We start from the raw sequence: 27,259 nt of genomic DNA, 5'->3' as shown, positions 1-27,259 counted from the left end.
ACATGCCAGAAAAACCCAATGTCTGTGCTTAATGCTTCACATGGAAACGTTAAGCAGGGAGATTGCTGAAGTTCTAGTTCTGGTAAATTTCCTTTGTTATTCTGTGTCAGTACATCCAAGTACCAACCTTAGGGTCTTTTCCTTCCATAGTCTAGCCAAAATATGGTGGGGACCAACTTTTAAATACCATATGCACAAATTTCTTTGATAAAATTAAAAATGTTTAAAAGAGAAAGTATTCATAGATGAAGTAATGCATGATTGTTACAAGAAACCATTACCTTTACTTATGAAATATACATGAAGATAGTATGGTCATAGCCAAGAGAAGAGATTCTGGATACCTGCTACTTACTAGCTGTGTGACCTTGAGTGAGTTACTTTTCTGTGTTTTGGTTTCCTGAAAAGTAAATGTACTTAATAGCACCTATCTCATTAGATAAAGGGTTAATGAATTAATACAAGTATCAGAGTCAGGACTTTGGCATAGACTAGTGCTCAATAAATAAGAGCAATGATGCCCCTGGGCTAATGCTGCTGTCACGGCTTACAACAGGAAAAAAGTATTGTACAGAGATTCTGGAGTCAGAAGACTTTTAAACTCAAGGAGTTTTATACCACAGCCACAGCAGTAATTCCTCTTACACTTTTCATATTTAAAACAGGAATATGAATACCTCCCTCTTTTAACATCCATCTACCTATCCACAAACATCATCCAAGTGTCTATATACCAGGTCTTGTGTTGTAGCTGAAATAGAAATGAGAAAACGTCAATAAGATACAGTTCTGTTCTTACAGAGTTCAAAGTCTAGTGAAAAATACTCAAGAACCTTAGTTTTCTTTCTTGAGAATATTTTTTTTTATTTCATGAGAGTATTTCTTAAGGCTGCCTTTGCTTAAGGAGATGAAGAAAGAATCACAAGGGTCAAGCATGTAACACAAGTACTATGATTTAAAATTAAAAGGCAACACTAATATTGTTAGCAATTGTTAGGCAAAAAATGTGGCCCGTTTCTGAAATGATTGTATTTTTGAAAAATACTATGAAGCAATTGGGTCACTGGGAAGTAAGCCCCTGTAGATGATAACAGTAGTCTTAGGAGTGAGGGGATCAGAGAAAAGCAGGCCCTCATTTCTGGTCAGAGAAGTAGATAAAACATCTTGGAGGGACTGAGCTCAGTTCACAGGCTGGACTGTGTAGTATACAACTTGCTGCTTTGAATGATCATTTGAAACCTGAGTGTCCTTTGAATAAACACCTCTCAAGTCATTCTCTGAGAGGAGTCACTATTACTTGATTCTTTGTCAATTATATCTGTCCCCTTGTAGAGTATCCTGACTTGACACATAGGGTAGGAGATTACAGAGAACATCTTCTTGGTGTCTCTTCTACTCCATCCCAATAACAAAGATCTCACGCTAAAGCTTCTTGGTATTAAGAGTGTTTATTTTGATCATCCCATGTGAGTTGGCCATGGGAAGGGGTAGGAAAAATCACTCCTCTTTAATCTCTCAGTTAACTCAGGGGTTTCAGAATGTCTACACTAATAATATCAATCACTAACATAAGATGAACAAAAAGAGACTATAAATTCACAGGAGAGACTAAAGACCTATTCTTTATAAAGAATGCATGCCGCCGTGTTTTCATCTGTCACTGTCAGTTGGCATTTAATAAAGCCATGACTTAAAATTCTATATTTAAAACCTGACAGAAATTATAATGGCATTTTAGCATATATTTGAAACAATATTAAGTACACTGAGACATTTGGCAACTTTAGAAAGTATGCAATTATATCATTATTAAAAATAATATTCAGAGTATTTTCTTTTATTATATTAATATATACACATATAGCACTATATAATGTAAAACAATTACATACATTATTTAAAATCATGTATTTGGCTTATAATTGGCTGAGGTTTATTACAAATTCATTTGAATGGTGGCTATAGTCACAAAGAATGATTCTAGCTTCTTTTCTGTGTATAAAATATTCTAGAAACCAAAATAAATTAAATAGATATTAATCCAGAGTTAAGTGAAGACTATCCAGCAAAAAAGGAATACTAACATATATCTTGTTTTAAAATTTCAACTGGATAATAAATTATGTTTCAAAAATCTTTACATAAAAGCCTAATAGCACCACTCATAAATCATAAAGTATAGCAACAGATAACATATTTATTTAATTTTTACCTAATTACTTTTTACTCATAGTAAAAATCTATTGTTTATAGAAAGTAAAGCCAAAAATTTATCCAAACATTGTTACATAAGAGGTTTTAAGAAACTGTAAATAATTCTTAATACTCTCATTTTGATTCTCTGACTTTTCAAGACTATGTTGTATTTCTTTCAAACATACTTCCTGATGTTGTGCTTTCTAAATAAAAAAAAGAAAAATAGTTAATAATGACATTAATATCAAAGGATAGTCATAATATAAAAATTTATATACACAATAATTGAATACATGGTTTTTAATTTTTTAAAAGAAAAAATTTTAGAGCTGACTTTTCTTTAAAATGTAGAATAAATAGAGTTCATACATGGTTGATCTCTCTGTGACAGTTTATTGTAATACACACCCCTTAGCCCCAAATTATTATATATTTAATATGATTAACTTAAATAGATTTTACTTAAAACTGTCACAATTTCTATTACATTTAACATGGCATATTTTAATACTAGTTTTTGTCATTTTCTTTGCCTAAAAGGCTGACTACTCTTGCTATCTTAAAATAGCAAAACTATTTTTGCTATCTATAAACTAGACAGAATTCTAGTTTTGATAATATGGACATTTTATTTTTAGAATCTTTTAAAAACAAAATGAACTCAATTTCATATGTGGTCTTTGAGGAAAACATTTAAAATGTAATGTATTTTTAAAATATTCAGTTGTGTGTAAATTCCCAAATAGATCTGTTCACTGAAAATATTTTAGACAGACAGGCTACAAATATCACCTAGCTTCCAACTAAAGTGTAGGAACCACGAGAAGAAAAATCTTTTATATCCTTCCTACCAGGTGTTCAATGACACCAGATACCTTCTGAAACTGAGCAATGCCCCCAAGGAAAGTATAGTGGGTGGTATAAAACAACTCGCCAGGCTGAAGTCTACAAAGTCATAGAATGACTATAACGGATCTTTGAGAAACATTGATTTTACTCAACACCTTGGAGGGAAAAATATTAATACAAATACACATAAGGTAGAATGCAAAATGTACATAGATTTAATATATATTCCAAAGACATTTCAGGCTTCTTGATCTAGAGTAGGCCGCTGAGGGTCACCCTTGGGTCTGTGTATCTATTCCCTCTCTCTCCCTCTGAAGCACTGGGCAGAAAATCTGTAGAGGCCTGCTGCTATGGGGCAGGCACGATGGAAGACAGCAGCATACAATTAACTATGAGACAGCCTCTCAGGGTGCTTACAATTCAGATGGAGCTAAGGCGTGTATATAAAACAAATATCTGAAACTGCCAACTGAACTGCTCCCGGGAAGGGACACAAATAAACCCATTTTTCAGCAATGTCCAAATCCAGGGTCAGAATTTCTAAAAAATTCTAAATTTTTACTACTGTAAAAATCATCAAGCTTAACAAAACATCAGATCTTAAATTTACTTATTTTAGCAGCTTTAACCAAGTACTAGGAATATTATAACACACATACCTTATTTTAATATACTCATTTTTTAGAAGTTTCAATTACACACAGAATATTGCACATTTTACAATATAACAGAAACTCTGACAGTGACTAAAAAATATTGTGAAATAAAGCAAAGGCCTGTGCTAAACTAAAGATGAGAAATGTTTTGTTCTGATTAAATTGCCATGAAACTTTTGATGGTAATAAAATTAAACTAATAATGATGGCTAAAATATTTAACTTTTGAACCTTTCAGGTTTTCAATGGTTTACATGCTTGGGAATGAAAAAATAGTTAAAATGGAGTCTGGCTCCTGGAAAAAATAAAAGTTATTATTTCCTATGTCACTGTTTAGTAAATAATTTTCAACTAAGTCAATCACAATTCGTGCTAGTTTTCATAGTATATTACACCAACTATTTCATGAATAGTTAGGAGAAAAAACAGAAGACTAACTAAACACAGCCAATTTGGTATTCTCATTTTATGACTGAGTAGACCCAAGCATCCACCTCATATGCAGATATAACTAAACATCTAAATCATCAACTTATAACTTCCTAAAATATTCATTATTTAATACTATCAAAATCTAATCATAGTGTTTATCTTAAAAATGAAAAATTCATAATAGAAAGAAAACAAGTAAATGATATCTGTAACTTTCATTAAGCATATGTCATGTAAAAATAATATGCAGAGAAAGGGCCTGATGAGACTTTGGGGGAAATGTAATAGAAGCTACCAAGGATGCAGGATAATAATTCTTTGGCCAAATGCTGACATTTTTATTTTTATGATTTATATTATTTGTTACTTTTAGTACTATCAGTAAAGTAATAGCCTTGATTCCCTTCACTTTGTATGTTAACTGTTTAACTAAAACTCCATGGTAAGAATGTTAAATGCTCACTTATTTTTAATGAAAATACATTAAGCCATACTAATACTTACACTGTTCATTTTGCAAACAAGTTGATTTTGTTCTTCATTTTTCTTTCTAAGCTCATTTTCCAGATCTACTATTTTGACTTGTAAAGCCCTTTCTCTAGATGACATTTTCTCTATTTCTTCAGAAACCTGTAATTTTAGTTGAAAGAATAGAAGAGCTAAATGTGCTTTCTTTAAGATATAATTTAAAGCCTTGAATAATTATACTGTATCTCTTCTTTCCAAATAGATATTATTTGGATATTAGACAACTTAACTACAAAGTGTTTAAAGGTGTTGTACCTTGAGAAACACATATAGTATAAGCATGCATTCTCCTGTTTGGTATGGAAGTATCTGAAAAAGTAGCTTGAAGTGGAAGAGGTGTATATATTACCACAGATGCGACGTAGGCAGGTTTTCCCCAATACTGTATTTCCACAATCTGCTGAGATTAACTGCCATGTTTTTACAGAATTTATATTTATCATGGCATCCAAAGTGGTGGTGGGACATAGAAAGTCCACTATCAATGCTGATTATAGACTTGGATGGAGAGAACTGGGGGCAGGAGAGATGATATTCACACCACACACACACACACACACACACACACACACTAGATTGGTTTTTCATTCATTCACTTCCAAAATGGTCTGAATTTGAGTTTTCGTATTTCTCTGATGGTTTATTTCAGCAGAAAGTCTAGCTTAGCGATGTTATCCAAGGATTCAGATACATGGGAACCTATTTGCAGGAAAGGTGGGTTGGAACCACAAGAATGAAAGTGGAGGCAGAGACTAGTTGAGGAGCAAGGAGCTAGTAGGAAGGACTGTCCTCTAACCTAACTCCCACGGACTAAGTTCTAAGTTGTTATAAAGTTATTTACAAAGATTTCTAGTGCACAAATTCCAAGGGTGATTGTGAGAGAAGAATTCTAACAGCATTTGAAGCTTTGGGAGAAAGAGCCCCCAGGACAAGTATCCGTGTCCTTTACAATGCCCTGCGGTATGGACAACAGTGACAGGGCAGTGACGGCACTCTTCACGCGGCAGTAGAGACAGCTCCACATTTCACCGCAGCAGGAAGGAAAGCAGAGGGCAGACACATCTCTGAGGACTCTGAATACTTTTGAGAAGAAATCTGAGAGCATCCAGCATTTCCAAGGTTCATGTAGTCTGAACCCAGGCTAAAGTCACTTCTCCTCCCACAGGCTGGGACTGAGAAACCTGGATTACATTTCTATCATTGGCAGTACATTTTACTACTTAGCTTTCATTCAATGATATGTCTTTCAAAGTCAACTTAAATAGCTTTCCCAGAGGTTAAAAAATATCAAAATATATCTATGTGACACTTAAAGAGTTCAAGGGTATCAGAAGTTCTCTGACTCTTGTGGAATTGCCTTTAACAGGATTGCGAAAGACCACAGGTAGAAGAGTTCAGAGAGACATTCAAAGTCTGGTGTTGGACATGTAAAGTCTGAGTTGCCTAAAAATGTTAAGAGGAGATAAATAAATAGCAGAGCATACGAATTTAGATGTCAGGAAAGAAAGAAGTCTGTGGTAGAGATATACTTCTGAGAGTCATCAGGGTATAGACAATCTCTTTCCAGTGTCATTCAATCCTATGAGGAAACTCATCTTCCCCGTTTTACCAATTAAGAAACTAAAGTTTGGAAAGTAGCTTGCCTTGGGTTGGGATATAATGTGTCAGGGCCAGAATTCAAAGCCACCTCTTGTGAATTCCAAAGCCCACCTCGTGTCTTTCAAGATTACATTTTCAAATTATTTGATAAATTTACCTCTTCTTTGAGATCTTCCTGAATCATTTCTCCACATCTCCAGATTGAACTAATCCACCTGGCAGTGTCCCTTGTGTCTTCCCTACATTACAGCAACTACTTGCTGGATGATACTGTCTGTTCACATGTTGTTTCCCTACTGAACTTGAGTGTCCTGAGAGCTGAGGCCAGTTCTTACTCATCTTTGTATCAGAAGCACTAACAGAATGCGTCTCAACAGACAGTGAGATATTTATTAAATGCTAATCATATGGATTTAACTGGAAATTAATTCTTGCCCATATTTATTTTTACAACATTTGCCAAAAGGGAGTTGAGCTTTATAGCTCACTGAATCTCAATCAAAACCAAAAGGTTCAGTAACTTGCATATCTGCTCTGGTTTCATTTAAAAAAAAGAAGAAGGGCGATTCCTATAAAGTGTTTTCCATTCCTGCCCTTTACCCTGCCACATCACCATTTATTTAGTGAAGTAACTCCGGACCAGTAACATATCTGTTTAGCTCCAAAAGGGAAAAGTAGATAAAAAACAAAAATGTAATTGCTCCCTTCACCCTGTCATCAGGATAAAAACAATAACTGTAGGTTTGGCAAGATGAGATATCGTCTGTTTAAAAAGATGACTCTTTGGTAATCTAATTAAAATGTTTCTAAATAAAGCCCATCTGTACCTTTTGTCTTCCTTCTTCTAAAGCAGCTTCCAGCTGCCTGGCCAGTGCTGTATATTCTGCAGATTTCTCTTTAAACTTAAGATTGCTGTGCTTAAGACATTCTTCTTGGTTTGCCAGCTTCTTTTCAAGTTCTTTATTTTCTGCATCCATCTGTTCTAATTTTCTTTTTACAGAAGACATATATTTTAAAATTATAGTGTGTAGAAAAAAATGTAATACCAACTTTAAGTCAATTTAATACTTACTGTTTAAGGTTTTCACACTTTAACTGAATAAGATAATTTTCCTCTTCCAGAGAAAGCTTTGTCAGAAGATTATGATTTTCGTCAACCTAAAAGAGAAAAAAGTTTTCTTGGTTATTTTCTTTATAAGTGACTTCCAGAGAAATCTACATAGTTTACTGCTAGAACAATTATAAAAAAGAAGATGGTATAAATATTATTACCCCTACACAGAGAGACACCAAGAAATATTACATTGTTAAAAAACAAATTCTTAAATTCCTGGATTTTTTTAAAAAATTATTGCTGCCTCATGGAAAATTATTTACTAAAATTTTTACTGTAAGATGGCAAATAAAACATTCTGAGTAATGTTTTATTGAAAAAGAACATGTATTTTGTTAAGTAAATGTGAAGATTTTATACAGTAACCTCCTATTGTTGGATACTTAGGATTACTCTTACAGTTTTCTGATTCACCTATAGGCAGTGATTAATAATTGAATATCTGTGAAGTTGTAACTATTGAATAAAAAACATATTTGTGAGAAGCAAAACAAAACAGATAAGCAAATCAACCAAAGATACACTTGCCTACACCAAAAAAGAATATTTTTTCCACTGCTTTAAAAGCTTTAAATAATGCAGTTTTGAAAAAAAATTTTTTTCTCATATTTCAGTTAGTGTGATTTGACACTTTCCTAGAAAGATTTCTTCTCAGGAGATAGACTAAGCAAAGTTTTGTTTGCGTTCTTTTAAAAAGAGGATGATCTTCAATATTAAACCCGGGTTAATCTGGAAGATAGGGAATTCTTCCTAAAATTATTTTGCAAAAAAAGAGATGTGCCACCACCTTTGGACATGCTTCTTTGAAAAAAAAAGATTAAAAAATATTTATTAAGTGTTTACTATGTGTTAGGCATTTAATTAAGAGATGGCTATATGAAACCCATGATCTCTCTCTTCAGATGCAGTGAAAAAGTATATCTTTAAAAAAATAATTGAGAATAACCCAAATAAACTTGCACATAATTCTAACAGAAATAAATTCTAATTTTTATATGGTAAATTTCAATAATTTATCTTATCCTGACATCAAAAATATACGTGTAAACAAAGCTTTGCTCCTTCTCTCATGCTATTACTGTCCTCAAATGTCTAAATATAGATTTGTATGAATAAACTAAATTAGCAATTTTAACTACCATTTTTCATTATAAAATACTAACAAGAAGAGCTTACAAAATAATCACAGTATTCACAAGAAACTGACATTTTATCAACTTATTTAGATAAGAGTAAAATAATCAGCCCCTGACAGGAATGCCCTCAACTGGCGAAATTATTCCAAAGCATTTGACACATCTAACGAAAATCAAAATGATGGCTGGACACCTGGCCCTGAAGCTCCCTAACGGTGTGTGCCTGGTCTGCACACTTCCCTTTGTGGTGCTGCAGACTCTCCTGACACTCCTGAAGCCTCTGTTCCACCGCCGTCAAGGAATCGCGGACACGTTCTAACTCCTTCAGATGAGACTCCATCTGGCCTCTCATCTGAGTTGTAGCATTAGGGAAATAAGTGCAAGATCACACATTCAGCATTCATGTTTTTACTATCTTAAATACTAGATATGCCTGTAATATAATAAATATTTTAGGTATAAGAGTTTATAAAAAGAGATTTAACCAAATAAATAAGAATAAACTTTAAGTTTGACTATGCTAAATAAGAATGAAAAGTGAAACTTTCTCAGTCATATCTGACTTTTTATGACCCCACGGACTGCCGCCAGGCTCCTCTGCCCATGGAATTCTCCAGGCACATTCTGCCAATCCCTTCCCCAGGGGATCTTCTCGACCCAGGGATTGAACCTGAGTCTCCTGCATGATAGGTTAATTCTTTACCATCTGAGCCACCAGGGAAGCCCACCCGTTAAATAAGAATATAGAACACAAAAGTAGGTTGGACTTTAATTAGTGTACAAAAAGTTTGTTGAGTAAATGAATATGGTGATATTAGCTTACAGGTCAAATGTTTAAATTCCTTAGGAAAGTAAACTTTTGACTCTGTCCTGTCATTTATATGCAAGCACAGACATTACTAAGAAGGCTAGTACAGTAGTCTTCTGCTGTCCAGCCATCAGTCTGAAGTAACTATAGAATTTTGTCCAAAATTTGGTAACTCAAGATATTTTGAATAAAGCAGCCTTGCTGCACTCAGCTTAGTTGGAATTAGTGAGGTTTGCTGTATGTAAATTCAAAATACCTAATATCAGTAGTATTCAGGAGACTATAATTTGATCATTAATGTTACTATATTACTAAGAACAAATCTAATTGTACCTATATTATCTCTGGGCTGCTACAATTCCTCACGGTGGCACTTTTGTAGAGATGTGACAAGAAGCAACCATAAAAATTGCTTGAACTAATAATTAAGAGGAAATAACAAGACATAGGGCACCTAGGATGTTCACAGGGAAGAAAAACAAAAGCTAGACGTTTCCCCAAGACAGGGAATACCGAGAGCTACTATGCAACATCAGGCCTTCTGGATGACAAATGATAAAATTAGAAAAATGCCTGCCTCTGGGTCCCCAAACATCTAAGAGCCCATGAGAAAGACAAGAGACTTAAAACAGTGGACAAGAAAAAGGAAGCGTTTCACTTTAAAAAATAGCTTATCTGGTTTAATACCAGTAACAAAACACTGTGACCTCATAGTATCTGAAAACCCTGCACAGGCTCCAGCCTCTTCAGCCTTTTGAACAGGTTTTCTAAAATAGATTTTTATTTATAGTGTTGCCTATAAAAGAGGAGGCATTTGCATTGGTATGTCTCATGAGAAAAAGTAACCAAGAGGTATGAAATGATTTCTTCTCTGGGCTGCTAAAAATAGGTGAAAAGTAGTAAGTTGCACATCTAATGGGCTACCTTTCCCTCTTTTAACCAGCAGAGAAGCCTGCTCTGACTGACCTCTTCTTCACACTGGTGTCTTACTCAGACTTCTCAATTCCAAGATGTGGGGACAACCCAGAGACAGTCACCTTATTACACTCAACTAACCAGTAACATCTCATGACCTCCCCAGCCAGGAGTCAGGGGTGTCAGCGTCCTACAAGTTTCACTGCTTCCTTACCAAAAGCAATGTGAGAAGACCCAAAAAAGGATGCGGTTCCATTTAAAACTTAAAAATATTCACAAAAACATCATAACTTGCCAACACTGACCTTCCCCTCATTCTTTTGCAATAGGGTGGAAAAAAAAAAGGAAATGATTTTGTTTTTGAAAAAAAAAAAAAAGGGTTCTTTTTGCTTTTAATGTTACTTTTCTTCCAAAAAAGCATTTAGAAGAGAATATTTTCTTTGTTTTTTTACACAAAATATTTAGTATCAGAATAAAAAAGGTGAGATTAAAAATGAAAGATTTGCACAAAGCTCAGTGATAACCATTTTTTGATGCTACTTAAGTCTCCTCTTGTATCAGAAAAATTAAATATTTATGTTATTTTTTAAATATTTAGGAACAATTAAAAAAATATATTAACATATTTCAGGTCTAGAAGACACATTACTTACTTAGAAAACAAATTGCCACAGAAATCGAGAACAGGTAATTCCTAAGTCTAAACTAAAGAAAATCAAAGAATTTATATAAAATTTATATAAAAGAATTCATATAAAATTCATACAGTACAAAACATAAATAAAACATTTCATTATTTAAAATGTCAAGCTAACCTTTTTTAATTTTTTATTTTTGTTTTTTGTTATTAGGCTATTTTCTTGTAGCAAATTTTTGCATCTGCTTTTTACCATTTCAGCTGCTTCTTGCAGCTTTTGTATCTGAAAATAAAAAATATTACAGTAATACGCATTATTTTCTTATTAGGACCATTATATGAAATAAAAAGCTAAAAATGTGAATTTAAATTTTAAAATTTCTATTTTAAACCCATTATCATTACCCTATTAGTACCATCAGTATGTTTATCTAATGTTATTCCTTCTTTAAATACAAGAACCACTCAGTGCTCTACTCTGATTCACAATCCTTTTGTGATTTACCTGTCTTTTCCCATAATACTTCTAGAATCTTCACCTGAGCTCTGAATATTAGAGAGAGACCTTCATTAGCAGGTCAATGTCACTTTAAAGAATTGGTCTCTGGTCCAAACTAGCTCCCAAAGCAACTATTTCACTCTACACATCAAAATCTGTTAAATAAAAAACAAAAAACCTAAGCACTTTATACAAGACCCAGAGCCAAGAATATACTCATTCACAGTATTCTTCATGGAGGGTTAAATCAGAACCACCAGCTGGAAGACCCAGATGATATTTTCAGTGAGGCATCACACAGTCCATCACAGCCTCCACTCTTAGCTCCAGCAGGGATAACTGGAATATTCTAACTGAATTTTAGTCTCAACTCCAGTTTCCCATCTAATCCATGGGAATGGAGTCCTTCCTACTTACCTACATTATTTCCCTCCTTCAGCTTTAACCTTTAGTTCATTATCCTTCAATTCAAACACTCTCTTTCATGAAAATAAGGTCCTTGTTGACCAATTTGTTACCCATCATTCAAGGACCTGCATATGTCTCATCTTTCAAATGAAGTTTTTCTTAAATACTGTATTTCTAAATCATAAGCTTTTCTATAAATTACCAATTAACACATGCTCTATTCAATACATATGTTCTTTTCCAGGTCTTTCATGAGAATAAATCTGAATTATACTTTATTAAGATGCAAGGAGGAAATATTGTGCTTTAATGACCCTTGAATGGAGTCATTATTCTAAATCAATACCATTAAAAATACAAGATGACAAATATAACTAAAATTTACTAACAAGATTACTATAAGTTCCATTACACCTATGCAATTAATTTTAGATCACTTTTAGGAATATCCAATATAAACAGAGCATTCAAATTAGGAATAAGAAGAATCAATTTATGAATTTGGAACCTTAAGAAATATTTTGAGATAAATCATATTTTATCACAATAACTCCACCTTTCCTCAATTCTGCTTTTTTAAACCATAAACAAATACAGTGTTTAAATTATCTACCAAGTTTAACAAACATTAAAATAAATGCAATGGTTACCTGAGTTTTATAAACTTCAATAAGGGTTTTCTGTTGTTTTTCTACTTCTTGCAATTCTAAGAGTTCATTTTCAACAGAGGCAATCTCATCCTTCAAAGCAGCAAGTGTAGTCTATTAAGGAATATATAAATAGATTTTATAAATCATTAGAATTCATTTGTATTTCGATGCATTAAAAATTAACTCATTTATCAACGAAGCTAATAAAATTAGCTTATTTCTGACTGCATATAATTACCATTAAAATTAAGAATTTCAAAAAGTTATTTATTAAAAACATATTTTTTAACTTTAAAAATTTATTGACATAAAAGACTTGAACAATAGAAAGACCACATTTGGAAGGGGGACTCAATACTATTGACATATCAGTTTTTTACAAATCAATACAACTTTACTATAATTACAACCAAAACAGTTGAGGGGAAGACCAATATGAGAAAATTAATTTAAAATTCATATGGAAAAACAGAAGAGACTAATAAAAATTTTAAAGGATACTAAGTAGAGAATCTCAGTACTTATTAGATATTAAAATGTATGTTGTTGTTCAGTCACCAAGTTGTGTCTGACCCCTCTCTATATAATACAGGGGTCTATGGAATAGAAAAAAAATACATTAAGATTATATTTATTATATGACAAAGATTGGATTTTTAAATAAATGGGGAAAATATGGATCACTATAATGGTAATAAGACAATCATTCACTAGGAAAAAACAGGTTAACAATACACTTTCAGCAAACATGATTTTTACATTGGTCAATCATACATTTATTTTAATGTGTTAAATATTTTAAAAAATTAAGCTTACACTTTTTTTCACAGAAGATTCAGGTAAAATTTGATTTAATTTTAGAATAGTAAAAACCTAACTAAGCATAAAATCAAAAGACGATATCAAGAACTGTAAAAGTCTGAAATTTTTACCCCCCAAGACTACCAGTTAGCCTAGCATAGTCTCATGGATACTAGCAGAAGACACAAGATTCCTGGGTGAGTCTTATATCAGTGTTTGTGTTAGTTTCCCAAGCCTTACTTCCTCCAAAGCAATACCAAGAGGGCCAATGACACCTGTACACATACTGAGACATACAGAGATGCAACTCCAAATTTAGGGAACCCAAATCTCTTATAACAGGCAGTAGGCATGCCTTTTGGTAGAAGGAAACACTACTATCTTCCAAGGATGTTCACTATACAAACATCCTTGAAAAGATAAGTCTGTTTCTAGATCATAGTCAGTACGTTGCTCCCAAGATGTGCAGAAATGTGAGAGACTCCCAAAGGAAGCCGTAAAGGGAAAAAAAAAAAAAATATATATATATATATATATAAATATATATATATATTATACACATACTCATATACATACATAGGTTCATGTGTATCTCCAAAATTTCAGAGCCCCTCAAAGTATTAAACAGGCTAACAAAATGTGAAAAAAAGTAAAGGATTATGACAAAAGATTAATACCCTTAATATAGAGAGAACCCTTATATAATAATTTTGAAAAAAAAAAAAGACATGTAAAGGATAATTAGTAGTTAATTCCCAAAGGCAGAAATGTAAATGATGAAAAATACATGAAAAAAATATCCTTACCAGTTATTACAAAATGCCCTAAGCACTGGATATAGTCTTTTAGTAGTGAACATAAAAAGCAAAAACCCCTTCCATCATGAGCTTAATGTATTCCATGTATAGACAGACAAAAACAAGGAGTATACAGACAAAGAAAACAAGAACAAGATGCAAGATATATCATACATGATAGCAAGATAGTAAGGACAAGTTGAGAATGGGCTACCAGGAAGGCCTCCTGAAAAAGAGACTCTGGAGTAAACACCAAAAGGATGTGTTGCCCATTGAGGGAAGAGGCCATAGTGGGAGAAAACCTGGTCAGTTAGAGGAAAACAGAAAGAAGGCCAATGTAGCAGAAAGCAAGAAAAAGCAAAGTGTGGAAGAAGATAGGTCAGAGAGGTAATGTCAGAGGTCAGATAGTATAATGTCTTATAGATGTTTACTCTGTTAACCAAGAGCAGTGGCATGGTCTGAAGATGACTTAGATTTTTATAGGAACTACTCTACTACTACACTGAATGCTGACTGCAGAGGGAATGGCAGAAGCAGAGAAGAAGTTGAGTTCAGTTCAGTCGCTCAGTCGTGTCCGACTCTTTGCGACCCCATGAATCGCAGCACTCCAGGCCTCCCTGTCCATCACCAACTCCCAGAGTTCACTCAGACTCACGTCCATCGAGTCAGTGATGCCATCCAGCCATCTCATCCTCTGTCGTCCCCTTCTCCTCTTGCCCCCAATCCCTCCCAGCATCAGAGTCTTTTCCAATGGGTCAACTCTTCGCATGAGGTGGCCAAAGTACTGGAGTTTCAGCTTCAGCATCATTCCCTCCAAAGAAATCCCAGGGCTGATCTCCTTCAGAATGGACTGGTTGGATCTCCTTGCAGTCCAAGGGACTCTCAAGAGTCTTCTCCAACACCACAGTTCAAAAGCATCAATTCTTCGGCGCTCAGCCTTCTTCACAGTCCAACTCTCACATCCATACATGACCACAGGAAAAACCATAGCCTTGACTAGACACACCTTTGTTGGCAAAGTAATGTCTCTGCTTTTGAATATGCTATCTAGGTTGGACATAACTTTCCTTCCAAGGAGTAAGCGTCTTTTAATTTCATAGCTGCGGTCACCATCTGCAGTGATTTTGGAGCCCAGAAAAATAAAGTCTGACACTGTTTCCACTGTTTCCCCATCTATTTCCCATGAAGTGATGGGACCGGATGCCATGATCTTCGATTTCTGAATGTTGAGCTTTAAGCCAACTTTTTCACTCTCCTCTTTCACTTTCATCAAGAGGCTTTTTAGTTCCTCTTCACTTTCTGCCATAAGGGCAGTGTCATCTGCATATCTGAAGTTATTGATATTTCTCCCGGCAATCTTGATTCCAGCTTGTGCTTCTTCCAGTCCAGCATTTCTCATGATGTACTCTTGGATATAAGTTAAATAAGCAGGTAGGAAGTCACTATAATGAGATATGATGATGGGCTGAACCAGGACAATGACAGTGATGCTGGAGAGAAGTGGTTAAATTCTGGATGTATTTGAAGTAGATTTGCTGACAAACTGGATTGTAGGTATGAAAGAAAGGAGTCAAGTAATAGAAAGGATGACTGCTATTAACTGAGGCAAGGGAAATTTTGTAGGATGAACCATACTGAAGAATACAGGAGCTCTATTTTGAACATGACAACTTTAAGACATCTATGAAATATCCAAGAGGAGATTTCAAGTAAGCAGTAGAATACATAATATGTCTAGAATTCAGGGCCAAGTTCTAGGCTAGAGAGATATAGATTTGAGAGCCCTCAGGATATAGATGGTATCTAAATCCCCAAAACTAGGTAAGATTACTTATCAAATTTGGAGAGATTTGTTTTAAAATTGTCAAATGTTGCCAAAAGTATAAGGACCCATTTATGATGGGTGATTTGTAAATATATAATACCAAAATTAAGAATGGGTCTTTCTTTTGACCATATAATTCTACTTCCACAAATTTATCCTCAAAAATATATATATATATGCAAAAAAGACTAAAACCATCTACATTTTTATTTATAATAGCAAAAAAATATGAAAGTAATCCAAAATCCCCCAAATTATATATGTGCTAAAATAGTAACTTCATTTCTTTCATTTGTGAGATCATAGGTGATTTTTAGATTTTCTGTTTTTCAAACTGTCTATAATGAACAAATAGAACTTTGTAAAACTCCAAATAATTGTTGTTGTTTTTTATAGAGGAGGTCACTGGGCCTTGGAAACAGTATCAGCTAGTATCATCTTCATTTGAAACTAAAATCTAAAATTATTCTGAAATAAGAGAAAGTAACAAAATACGACATCTAGACAATTTTATATTGTATATAACATATGCCAAATATACCTGGATGTTTTTCCTTGAATAAAATTCAGAGAATAATGTGTTAAAAATACATATTTTTAAATTATTAATAGAATATGATAATATATAAACTTTAACTCAATGATTTTTATATGTAATTAAAAACCAGACATAATTAATGAAACATCCTAATTCCCTCTCTGAAGGATATTAAGGAAATTAAGAAAATATAAACATAATCAATAACGCTGCTTCCTCTTCTAGGATAAAACATTTAAAGAATTCATTCAAAAGAATAATATACTTAGGAATAAATTTACCAAAAGAAACAAAAGTCCTGTGTATAGAAAACTATAAAACGCTGATGAAAGAAATCAAAGATGACACAAATAGATGGAGAAATATACCATGTTCTTGGATTGGAGGAGTCAATATAGTGAACATGAGTATACTACCCAAAGCAATCTGTAGATTCAATGCAATCCCTATCAAACTACCAACGGTAATTTTCACAGAACTAGAACAAATAATTTCACAATTTCTATGGAAACACAAAAAACCCTGAATAGCCAAAGCAATCTTGAGAAAGAAGAATGGTATTGGAGGAGTCAACCTTCCTGACTTCAGACTATACTACAAAGCTACAGACATCAAGACAGTATAGTTCTGGCACAAAGACAGAAATATACATCTATGGAACAAGATAGAAAGTCCAGAGATAAATCCATGCATGTATAGATACATTATCATTGACAAAAGAGGCAAAAATGTTCAATGGAGAAAAGACAGTCTCTTTAACAAGCGGTGCTGGGAAAACTGGTCAACTATCACTACGAACAAAGCTAGTGGAGGTGATAGAGTTCCAGAAAAACATCTATTTCTGCTTTATTGACTATGCCAAAGCCTTTGACTGTGTGGATCACAATAAACTGTGGAAAATTCTGAAAGAGATGGGAATACTGGACCACCTGACCTGCCTCTTGAGAAACCTATATGCAGGTCAGGAAGCAACAGTTAGAACTGGACATGGAACAACAGACTGGTTCCAAATAGGAAAAGGAGTATGTCAAGGCTGTATATTGTCACCCTGCTTATTTAACTTATATGCAGAGTACATCAAGAGAAACGCTGGGCTGGAAGAAGCACAAGCTGGAATCAAGATTGCCGGGAGAAATATCAATAACCTCAGATATGCAGATAACACCACCCTTATGGCAGAAAATGAAGAGGAACTAAAAAGCCTCCTGATGAAAGTGAAAGAGGAGAGTGAAAAAGTTGGCTTAAAGCTCAACATTCAGAAAACGAAGATCATGGCATCCGGTCCCATCACTTCATGGCAAATAGATGGGGAAACAGTGGAAACAGCGTCAGACTTTATTTTTCTGGGCTCCAAAATCACTGCAGATGGTGACCGCAGCCATGAAATTAAAAGACGCTTACTCCTTGAAAGGAAAGTTATGACCAACCTAGACAGCATATTGCAAAGCAGAGACATTACTTTGCCAACAAAGGTGTGTCTAGTCAAGGCTATGGTTTTTCCAGTGGTCATGTATGGATGTGAGAGTTGGACTGTGAAGAAAGCTGAGCACCAAAGAATTGATGCTTTTGAACTGTGGTGTTGGAGAAGACTCTTGAGAGTTGCTTGAATTGCAAGGAGATCCAACCAGTCCATTCTGAAGGAGATCAGCTCTGGGTGTTCTTTGGAAGGAATGATGCTGAAGCTGAAACTCCAGTACTTTGGCCACCTCATGCGAAGAGTTGACTCATTGGAAAAGACTTTGATGCTGGGAGGGATTGGGGGCAGGAGGAGAAGGGGGACGACAGAGGATGAGATGGCTGGATGGCATCACCGACTCGATGGACGTGAGTTTGAGTTAACTCCGGGAGTTGGTGATGGACAGGGAGGCCTGGCGTGCTGCAATTCATGGGGTAACAGAGAGTCAGACATGACTGAGTGACTGACCTACAAAAGAATGAGACTAGAACACTTTCTAACACCATACAAAAAATAAATTCAAAATGGGTTAAAGACTTAAATGTAAGACCAGAGACTATAAAACTCTTAGAGGAAAACATAGGCACAACACTCTCCGACATAAATCTCAGCAAGAACCACTATAAGCCACCTCCCAGAGTAATGGAAATAAAAACAAAAATAAACAAATGCGACCTAATTAAACTTAAAAGCTTTTGCACAACAAAGGAAACTATAAGCAAGGTGAAAAGACAGCTCTCAGAATGGGAGAAATAATAGCAAACAAAACAACTGACAAAGAATTAATCTCCAAAATATACAAGCAATTCATACAGCTCAATACCAGAAAAATGAACAACCCAATCAAAAAATGGGCAAAAAACCTAAATAAACATTTCTCTAAAGAAGACATACAGATGATTAATAAACATAAGAAAAGATGCTCAACCTCACTCATTATTAGAAAAATGCAAATTAAAACCACAATGAGGTATCATCTCATGCTGGTCAGAATGGAATCATCAAAAAGTCCACAAACAATAAATGCTGGAGAGGGTATAGAGAAAAGCGAACCCTCTTTCACTGTTGGTGGAGTGTGAACTAGTACAGCCACTATGGAGAACAGTGTGGAGATTTCTTAAAAAATTGCAAACAGAACTGCCATATAACCCAGCAATTCCACTGCTAGGCATATACCCAGAGGAAACAAGAACTGAAAGAGACACATTTCAGACACATTTCAGTACCCCAATGTTCACTGCAGCACTATGTACAACAGCTAGGACATGGAAGCAACCTAGATGTCCAATGGTAGATGAATGGATAAGGAAGTTGTGGTACATATACATAATGGAATATTACTCAGCTATAAAAAGGAACGTATCTGAGTCAGTTCTAATGATGAACCTGGATGAACCAGAGCCTATTATACAGAGTGAAACAAGTCAGAAAGAGAAAGGCAAATTATACTAACACACATATATGTATATTAACACATGTATATGGAATTTAGAAAGATGGTACCAATGATCATACCTGAATGGCAGCAAAGAAGACAAGATGTAAAGAACAGACTTTTGGACTCAAGTGGGAGAAGGCAAGGGTGGGATGATTTGAGAGAATACCATTGAAACATGCACATACATTACCATATGTAAAACAGATGACCAGTGCAAGTTCAAGGCATGAAGCAGGGCACCCAAAGCTGGTGTTCTTGGACAACCCAGAGGGATGGGGTGGGAAGAGAGGTGGGAAGGGGATTCTGGATAGGGGGACACATGTATACCTGTGGCTGATTCATGTTGATGTATGGCAAAATCCATCACAATATTGTAAAGTAATTATCTTCCAATCAAAATAAATTAATAGGAAAAGAATTGTTCAATAAATATTGAATGAGAACTAACTATATGTCACACCTCCCCTACGCATCCTCTGCATAAAAGATGGGAGTTTGTGAGGAAAGATTTATCCTAATTGAGGAGATTTTGGGAGGAAGGAGCATTTAAACTGAACTTTAAAGAAAAGGTAGGATTTAAATACTTGAGAAAAAAAATTCCAAACTGTAAAAACAGTAAAACTATAGGGATAGAGGAAAATATGAACAAACTGCAGAAAATAAGGAATATTCATATTTGACTAGAGCTCAGGATCACTTGGAGAAGGCAATGGCACCCCATTCCAGTACTCTTGCCTGGAAAATCCCATGGAGAGAGGAACCTGGTAGGCTGCAGTCCATGAGGTCGCTAAGAGTCGGACACGACTGAGCGACTTCACTTTCACTTTTCACTTTCATGCATTGGAGAAGGAAATGGCAACCCACTCCAGTACTCTTGCCTGGAGAATCCCAGGGATGGGGGAACCTGGTGGGCTGCCATCTATGGGGTCGCACAGAGTCAGACACGACTGAAGCGACTTAGCAGCAGTAGCAGCAGGATCACTAGAAGGCTCCATTATCTAGTCTCCCTTTTAACTGGAGGAAGCCATATGAAAGTGAAAGTGAAGTAGCTCAGTTGTGTCCCACTCTTTATGACCTTATTTACTGTAGCCTGCCAGGCTCCTCCCTCTGTGGGATTCTCCAGGCAAAAGTACTGGAGTAGGTTGCCATTTCCTTCTCCAGGGGATCTTCCCAACCCAGGGATCGAACCCGGGTCTTCCACATTGCAGGCAGACATTTTAACCTGAGCCACCAGGGAAGCCCAGAGGAAGCCATATATTAATACCTAAATAAGGAGAAGAATCAAGTGGTATGGAACTTTCAGGATGTCTCCATAAAGAGGAGGAAATGGGGAAAAGGGGAGAGATAAATCATCTTAATTCATCTTTTGTTTCCCTCCATCCTGTTGTTTGAATCTTGGATATATAATGGATGGAGTCCCATCACCCATTTGAATGGCAGGGTAGAGAGCTAAAAAGTAGCTCAGTTCTCTGATGCCACTCTGGTTTTGAACTGCCAATTTTTGCCTTTTTTTCCCAGATTTTTTTGTCTTCTATTTACTGTCCTCCAAAAACAGTATTAAGGAACTGAAAATGATGTCATCCTCTTTAGTCAGGTCTCATCAGGTTACACATATCTATGAGTGGGAACTCAAATATCCTTTTTCCCAGGAAGTATAAAAGCTTCTACATCTTTTCTCTGGTACATAAAAACTCAATTGTCCCTCAGATTTGATTAAGTTGGAAAATTCTTTCCAGTTATGAAGCAGCCAAAAATATACTTTCTGGTTTCAAATGGACCAAGCCTGAGGCTATACCCTACCATAACCATGACACCTAAAAATAATCTTATGTGCATTAAAGTTAATGTATTTTTGGAGATGCACCTAAACTGCTAAAATTGGAGAATAAATAAATTCTCTTAGGTTGAGACAAAGAGACAGTTATTCAGCTTCATAAATCTTATTCAGTACTACTGAAAACAATTTTTACATGTATCTGTGTATACAACTGTAAACATTCAAATATATAAGCATTGTCCATATATATGTATGTAAAGATACAAAGATACAGTTTTAGAATTACTTATTATAATGATATTCTAAAACTCTGAGAAACATAAAAGATACATGATACAACAGCATACTTCTGAAAGTGTTGTTACTTCAAGCTACTTCTACAAAGGACTAAGTTGTCATTATACAACATGATATACATACACACAAACACATAATACCTTTAATTTTGTGTTCTCAAGATTCAGAGTTTCATTTTCATATTCAATTGAGTGAAGTTTTCTAAGAATTTCTTCACATGAAATTTTTCCATGCTCTTCCATTTTCTTTAGATCTTCCAAAAGATTAATGATTTGCCTTTATAAAAGCCATAGAAATTTTCATTCAAACAATATATATCTTAAGTGTGCTTCTGAAGTTATTCTTTGTAAAGTACAGTTTCAAAAGTTAATCACACTTAGAACAAAGGAAATAGGAAACCATAATCTATAAGGTTACTTCTACCTGAGTAACTGATTAGAAATAATTATCCATTGATGACACTAATGAAAAATTATACAATATTCTCTTCTCTAGTCAGTAAAACATCTAAACTATGATCCACAGGTAGGCCCATCTTTCTGTCATTCATACATGCATACACACATACACACAATTTTGGGAAAGAGTTAAAGAGTTAATAAAAGTATCAAGTGAGATAATAAATAATCTTTAGAAGCAAATACTACACACTACTTTTCAATGAAAAAATTGAAGAAAATATACAAAAAGTGAAACATTCAAAAGCAAATGTATAGTTCTTTATTATTAACTTATTAATAATAAATTACAAAATATAAAACACATATTTTTACTCAGATTTTCTTTGTTATGCATTTAAGACACCTTAAGGATCAATAATTTGTGAATAAAAATGCATTTTAATGGGTAATAATTTTTAATTGTATTTTTAAAGTAGAGTAAGAAAAGTTTATAAATTATAAATAGTAAACATAGCAAATCAGACAATAGCTTTACCATATGTAATTCATGGGAACCATATATAAACTACTCAAAGAGGAAAGAACTGAAAACATTTCTTATAAAATAGTAAAAAGACTCTTTTCTTACTTTTTCATTGTTTCGATCTGAACTTCCAACTCAGTTTTCTCTCTTACTATTTTCTCATAATGACTTTTCCAGGCATTGGAAGCTGAAACTGTTTCAGACAACTTGGCTTCCTAAAAAATACATAAAGTACTCATCTTGTAATTTAATAACACTAGTTTTGTTCTAAAAACGAATACATTATTAACAAGGAAACACTCATCCTATAAGTTATTGAACTTTTGTTACAGAAAATTTCAGTGTACAAATCTGAACACAGGAAAACTTAAAAGTAAATTTTAATAATGACTTTATAATACTATTACTTTATATGCATATAATAACAGCTCTAACAACATTTTAAGGATGTTAACGGAGTTATTTTAAAAACATGTTTCATAATTACTGAAGATAATTCCCTTTATATTTACTGAACTCTTGTCTTTCTCTGACTTCTTTCATTTAGAATACCCTTCAAGTCCATCCATGTTGTTGCAAATGGCAAAAGTTCATTTTTATGGCTGAGTAATATTCCTGTGTGTGTATACACTACATCTTCTCTATACAGTCATCTGTTAATGGATACTTAGGTTGTTTTCATATCTTGGTTATTATAAATAATGTTGTTATGAACTTTAGGCTGCATACCTTTTTAAATTAGCTTTTTGGGCTTTTTGGATAAATATACAGGAATGAAATTGCTGGGTCATATGATAGTTCTATGCCAAGCTATTCTGTATAGATCACCCTACTGACTCTCAACAAATAACTGTCAAATGAATCTACTCTTTACAAATTCACCTAAAGAGCTGTAGCCATTGTACCCCTCTCTAAAGAAAGACAAATTCACTAGAATGACAACAGTGCCAATAATTACTAATCAGAAGACTTAGAAGTAGTGATATGAGCAGTTTACATTTATTGGGTGCTTCCTTCTTTCCTATCACTGAACAAGTGTTTATTCAACATCTACTATGTGCAAGACATTTTTTTTTTTTTTTACATTTTTACAGTAATCTTTTTAATGTATTTAAAAAAGACTAGTATTCTGTTTTTATGTTACATGTAAATGAATATTAATATGCATTATGAAGGATATGTTGGGCAATTATATTAGAATATAAATTAAGATATTTAGAAATTTTGCCTATAAAATAAGCGCTAAGAAAAAAATTTAAGACATTGATGTGATTAACTGTTGTGGGGCTATTTCAAAAGGAGCAGTCAAGGAAGGCCGCTGTGAAGAGATATCAAGTAAAAAGATAGCAGAATGAGTTTTAAAAGAATCAGCTATTATAGAACCTGAGAAGAACATTACAGCCAGAGGCAACAGCATAGAACAGTGAAACAAACACACTACCCTCATCAGAGGAACAGAAAGCAGGTTAATGTGGCAAAAATGCAGTCTGACAGACACTGTGCTTCGACATATATTTTCTCATTTATTCCTATATGAGACAGGCAGTATTATTATCCCCTATTTTATAGCTAAAGAGACTACAGCTTAGAGAAGTTAAGTACCTTACCCAAAGTCACCAGGTTAACAAGTGGCAAAGTTTTCCTATACTATGATCTGGGGCATGAGTGACATGGTGCTAGTTAAAAGAAAATCCCAAGAATGTTAATGACTCAATTAGTTTTTAACACACAGGAATATTTTCAGGCATTCAACTAGGCCTTCAGCCTTACAGATTTTGCACTTAGTCCTCAAGTCTTTTATCTAATTAAATTCTTCTGAATGTAGGTTAAATATTAAGAGTTTTAAAATGTTCACAGTTGAGCTTATAAAACATTAGGTTGTTTTGTTTATAAGACCATTTATGCAAGTCTGTTTTCATTTCATTCGTATCTAAGTTCTTAAGATTTGGGATACCAATGATACTTAAAAAGAGTAAATATTTTATTACTTAGTAATTGAATAAACACAATTCATCAAAAACAAAGCACTAAGTCAATTTTCAACTTTGTTAATAAACCCAAAGATAACTTTCACATGTGGGTTTACATCAGCACATGTATTTAAATATATTATAGAGTTTAAGTGAAGTGAATTACTGAATAAAGTCATATGGTCTAATAATACTAATCAGCATTTCCCAAACTGGTATTCCTCAGATTCCCACGGACAGAGGAGCGTGGTAGGCTCCAGTCCATGGGGTCGCTAAGAGTCGGGCACAACTGAGCGACTTCACTTTCACTTTTCACTTTCATGCATTGGACAAGGAAATGGCAACCCACTCCAGTATTCTTGCCTGGAGAATCCCGGGAACAGAGGAGCCTAGTGGACTGCCGTCTGTGGGGTCGCACAGAGTCAGACACGACTGAAGCAACTTAGCAGCAGCAGCAGCAGCATTCCTCAGAATCAGTTCCAAGAGTTACTTTGTGAATAAAAGAATTCTGCAGCTAACTAAGTGGTGGAAAACTCTGAATTCAATACCCTCCTTGACGTTGAAGGCCTTCTCAGAGCCTTTGTTAACGTACTTTAATTTAATGTTAATATGCAATGTAAATTTCCAAGGGTGAATATGTATGAAGTGGTACAAGCCAATGTAATCACAGATGCTTTGGAACTTACATATCCTTTAAAGTCCCAAGGAAACGCTGATGTAATTCAAAATGCAAATTTGTCACTTTATGTAATCTTTCAAAATAAAGATGAAAGCAAAATTAGTAGAGTAAAGTTTTTCTAACAAGATAATTATACTAAGCATTATGAAGTTAAGTACATAAACTAAGTACATAAAACAATTCTTTAAGGAAGAATGTATATAACTCACCTGCTCTCTAATTTTGGAAGTAAGGTTTTCCATGTCTCCAGTAAAATGTTCAATCCTTTGTTTGTAAATTTTAGATGCCTTTTTCAGAGCAATAGTTTTTTGCCTACTTGATTCTTTCATTGCTACAGCCTCATACTTATTCTTTTTCAACTGCAAATTCCATTCTGATATTTGGGTTTCTAAGCTCTAAAAAATACCAGCAGTAGTTATTTTAGAATGCCAATGTTGACATAAACATTGTTAAAATATGTAAGTAATCTCCCACATAGAATTTATGAAAAAGACTAATAAGTTTAGTAAAAAGCAAAACAGTGAAGAAAGGTGATTTCACCAATGTTTATTTGTAACCAGTTATACAGTACAAATTTAAAATGTATAAACCTTTATAAAGCTAATACTACTCTCACTAAGAAGCTAATACTGGTGATTATTATGGCAGAAACACTAATTCCCTTAAAACCTTTTTGATTAACTAGAATTTTTTTTAATTTCACATCTAGAATATTATATATAGCACTCACTAGTTACTGCAAATCAAAAAAAAAAAAATGTAATTAAGCCAGAGACAATTCAAACAGTAGGTACATAAAGCTCAAAGGAATCAGTAGCTCCCCAAATATATTAGGACTCTAGTTCAAATTATAAATGCTTAAAGGATATATAATCAAAATCTACAGATTATGAAGAGTATAGATGAGATAAACAAAAACATATTTGCTATATTTTAATTTACTATAATTAAGGGGGAAGTCTTGACACTTCAAAGAGTTACATCAAGACAATAAAAGTACTACTTTGCCCAGTAAGTAGTAAGTTTAGTGAAGCTATTATTCTAAGACCACACAGGGTTCGAGAAACGACTACCAGATCAGTAAGAGTCATTAAGGGTAAAAAGATGTTTGGTTATCTTTTTACCCAAAGGTAAGGCATGTTTTTATCCACTGAGTCTGATAATGTTAATTGACATAACTTTCCTTACATATCTCTTGGGGATATAACTAAACACAGAATATTAGGTTGGGTCGATGATGAATATGATTTAGTGTGATAACTCAAGTTTTAATTTCAAATTATCTTAAAACTTTGTATTTTATTTATTTTTTTTTTGCTTACATGGATTTTATTGTTTAGTGGATCAATGAATTCCTAGTCCACCTAGAAGGCCATAAGCTTAATACAATGAACCACAGATACAGCAAGAAGAAACACACTGCTGTGAATAAATCAAAAATTGTGAGACTTCCCTATTTCGTAATTTATACCCATATGGCCCTTAAATCACACACTTTAGAAACAGGAAGAAATCTGGAATCAGTTCCAAATAACCAAACATTAAGAAAATACATTGCTCACTTTCTGTTACTTTGTATTTTAAAGCATCTGAGTACTAAGAACTTAAAGACTTAAGGTTTTAACGTTTCTACGTTTCTTAAAAGTTGTGTGGTTCAGAAAAGAATGCAAAATTATTGAAGAATTTAAGTTTTAGTCTTCCATTTCCTGGACAATCATTTTAGTTAAAAAAAAAAAAAAAAAAAACAAAGGAGTTACAGTAAAAGATGGTGCTTTTCTACCTAAGATCAACAAAAAACTACACTTAATTTTCAGTAAAACTGAGTTTAAGAGATACATCTTAAACAAGATCCAAAGGCTTGATCTCTTTGAAAAGTAACTTCACAAACTAAGAGAAAAAGCAAAACATTCTTAAATTGTCTTTAAAAATCTCTATAAACTAAAAAACCGCATTTTAACAAGTAGTTGGGGAAAATAAACTGCAATATAGTTAAGTCAGCTTTAGAGAAAGGAAGAACTCTTCCCAACCCAAGAAAAACAGCTGTACTTTCTCTAAGAAACCACAGGGTGTCATCACCACATCATGAATGACAGGCACACTTACCACTAAGGGTAAAATAGGTTTTTTTTGAACATGGATCCACAAGACTTTCTTACTAGATTATCAAATCCCATGCTCAACCACTATTAGGAAGTGTGCTGAAACTATGAAATTATTTTTATAGTTTCAAAATAACCCCGTCACAGTCATTTGCCAAATGAATGGATATATATTTTAAACCAACTATATGCCTTTTCCTCTTTCCAAAGAATTATACTTGCAGTATATTA

General features: G+C 34.0%; 1 protein-coding gene across 13 annotated transcripts in view; it reads right to left on the bottom strand.

Annotated features, from left to right (window-relative positions):
- Positions 1 to 591: 591 nt before the first annotated feature.
- The window catches only part of ODF2L (outer dense fiber of sperm tails 2 like), a 42,330-nt gene continuing 15,662 nt past the window's right edge, over positions 592 to 27,259 (bottom strand). For 9 of the 13 annotated variants that reach the window (XM_025288353.3, XM_044944750.2, XM_045166106.1 and 6 more), the window contains 10 exons: positions 25,139 to 25,324; positions 22,386 to 22,495; positions 21,497 to 21,632; positions 12,428 to 12,538; positions 11,049 to 11,153; positions 8,704 to 8,862; positions 7,333 to 7,418; positions 7,088 to 7,250; positions 4,638 to 4,763; positions 1,430 to 2,399 (listed from right to left, as the gene is read on the bottom strand). In XM_025288353.3, coding sequence (XP_025144138.2) covers positions 2,271 to 2,399; positions 4,638 to 4,763; positions 7,088 to 7,250; positions 7,333 to 7,418; positions 8,704 to 8,862; positions 11,049 to 11,153; positions 12,428 to 12,538; positions 21,497 to 21,632; positions 22,386 to 22,495; positions 25,139 to 25,324 — 1,311 coding nt within the window. In that variant the 3' untranslated portion in view covers positions 1,430 to 2,270. Of the gene's footprint in view, positions 752 to 1,429; positions 2,400 to 4,637; positions 4,764 to 7,087; positions 7,251 to 7,332; positions 7,419 to 8,703; positions 8,863 to 11,048; positions 11,154 to 12,427; positions 12,539 to 21,496; positions 21,633 to 22,385; positions 22,496 to 25,138; positions 25,325 to 27,259 lie in introns of those variants that run through there. The other 4 variants (XM_045166110.1, XM_044944757.2, XM_045166107.1 and 1 more) reach the window with 3 other exon arrangements.

Source organism: Bubalus bubalis, chromosome 6 (genome assembly GCF_019923935.1).
Source record: "Bubalus bubalis isolate 160015118507 breed Murrah chromosome 6, NDDB_SH_1, whole genome shotgun sequence".
NCBI lineage: Eukaryota > Metazoa > Chordata > Mammalia > Artiodactyla > Bovidae > Bubalus > Bubalus bubalis.
The sequence above is the reverse complement of the archived record's forward strand: the minus strand, read 5'-3'. Positions and strand labels throughout refer to the sequence as shown.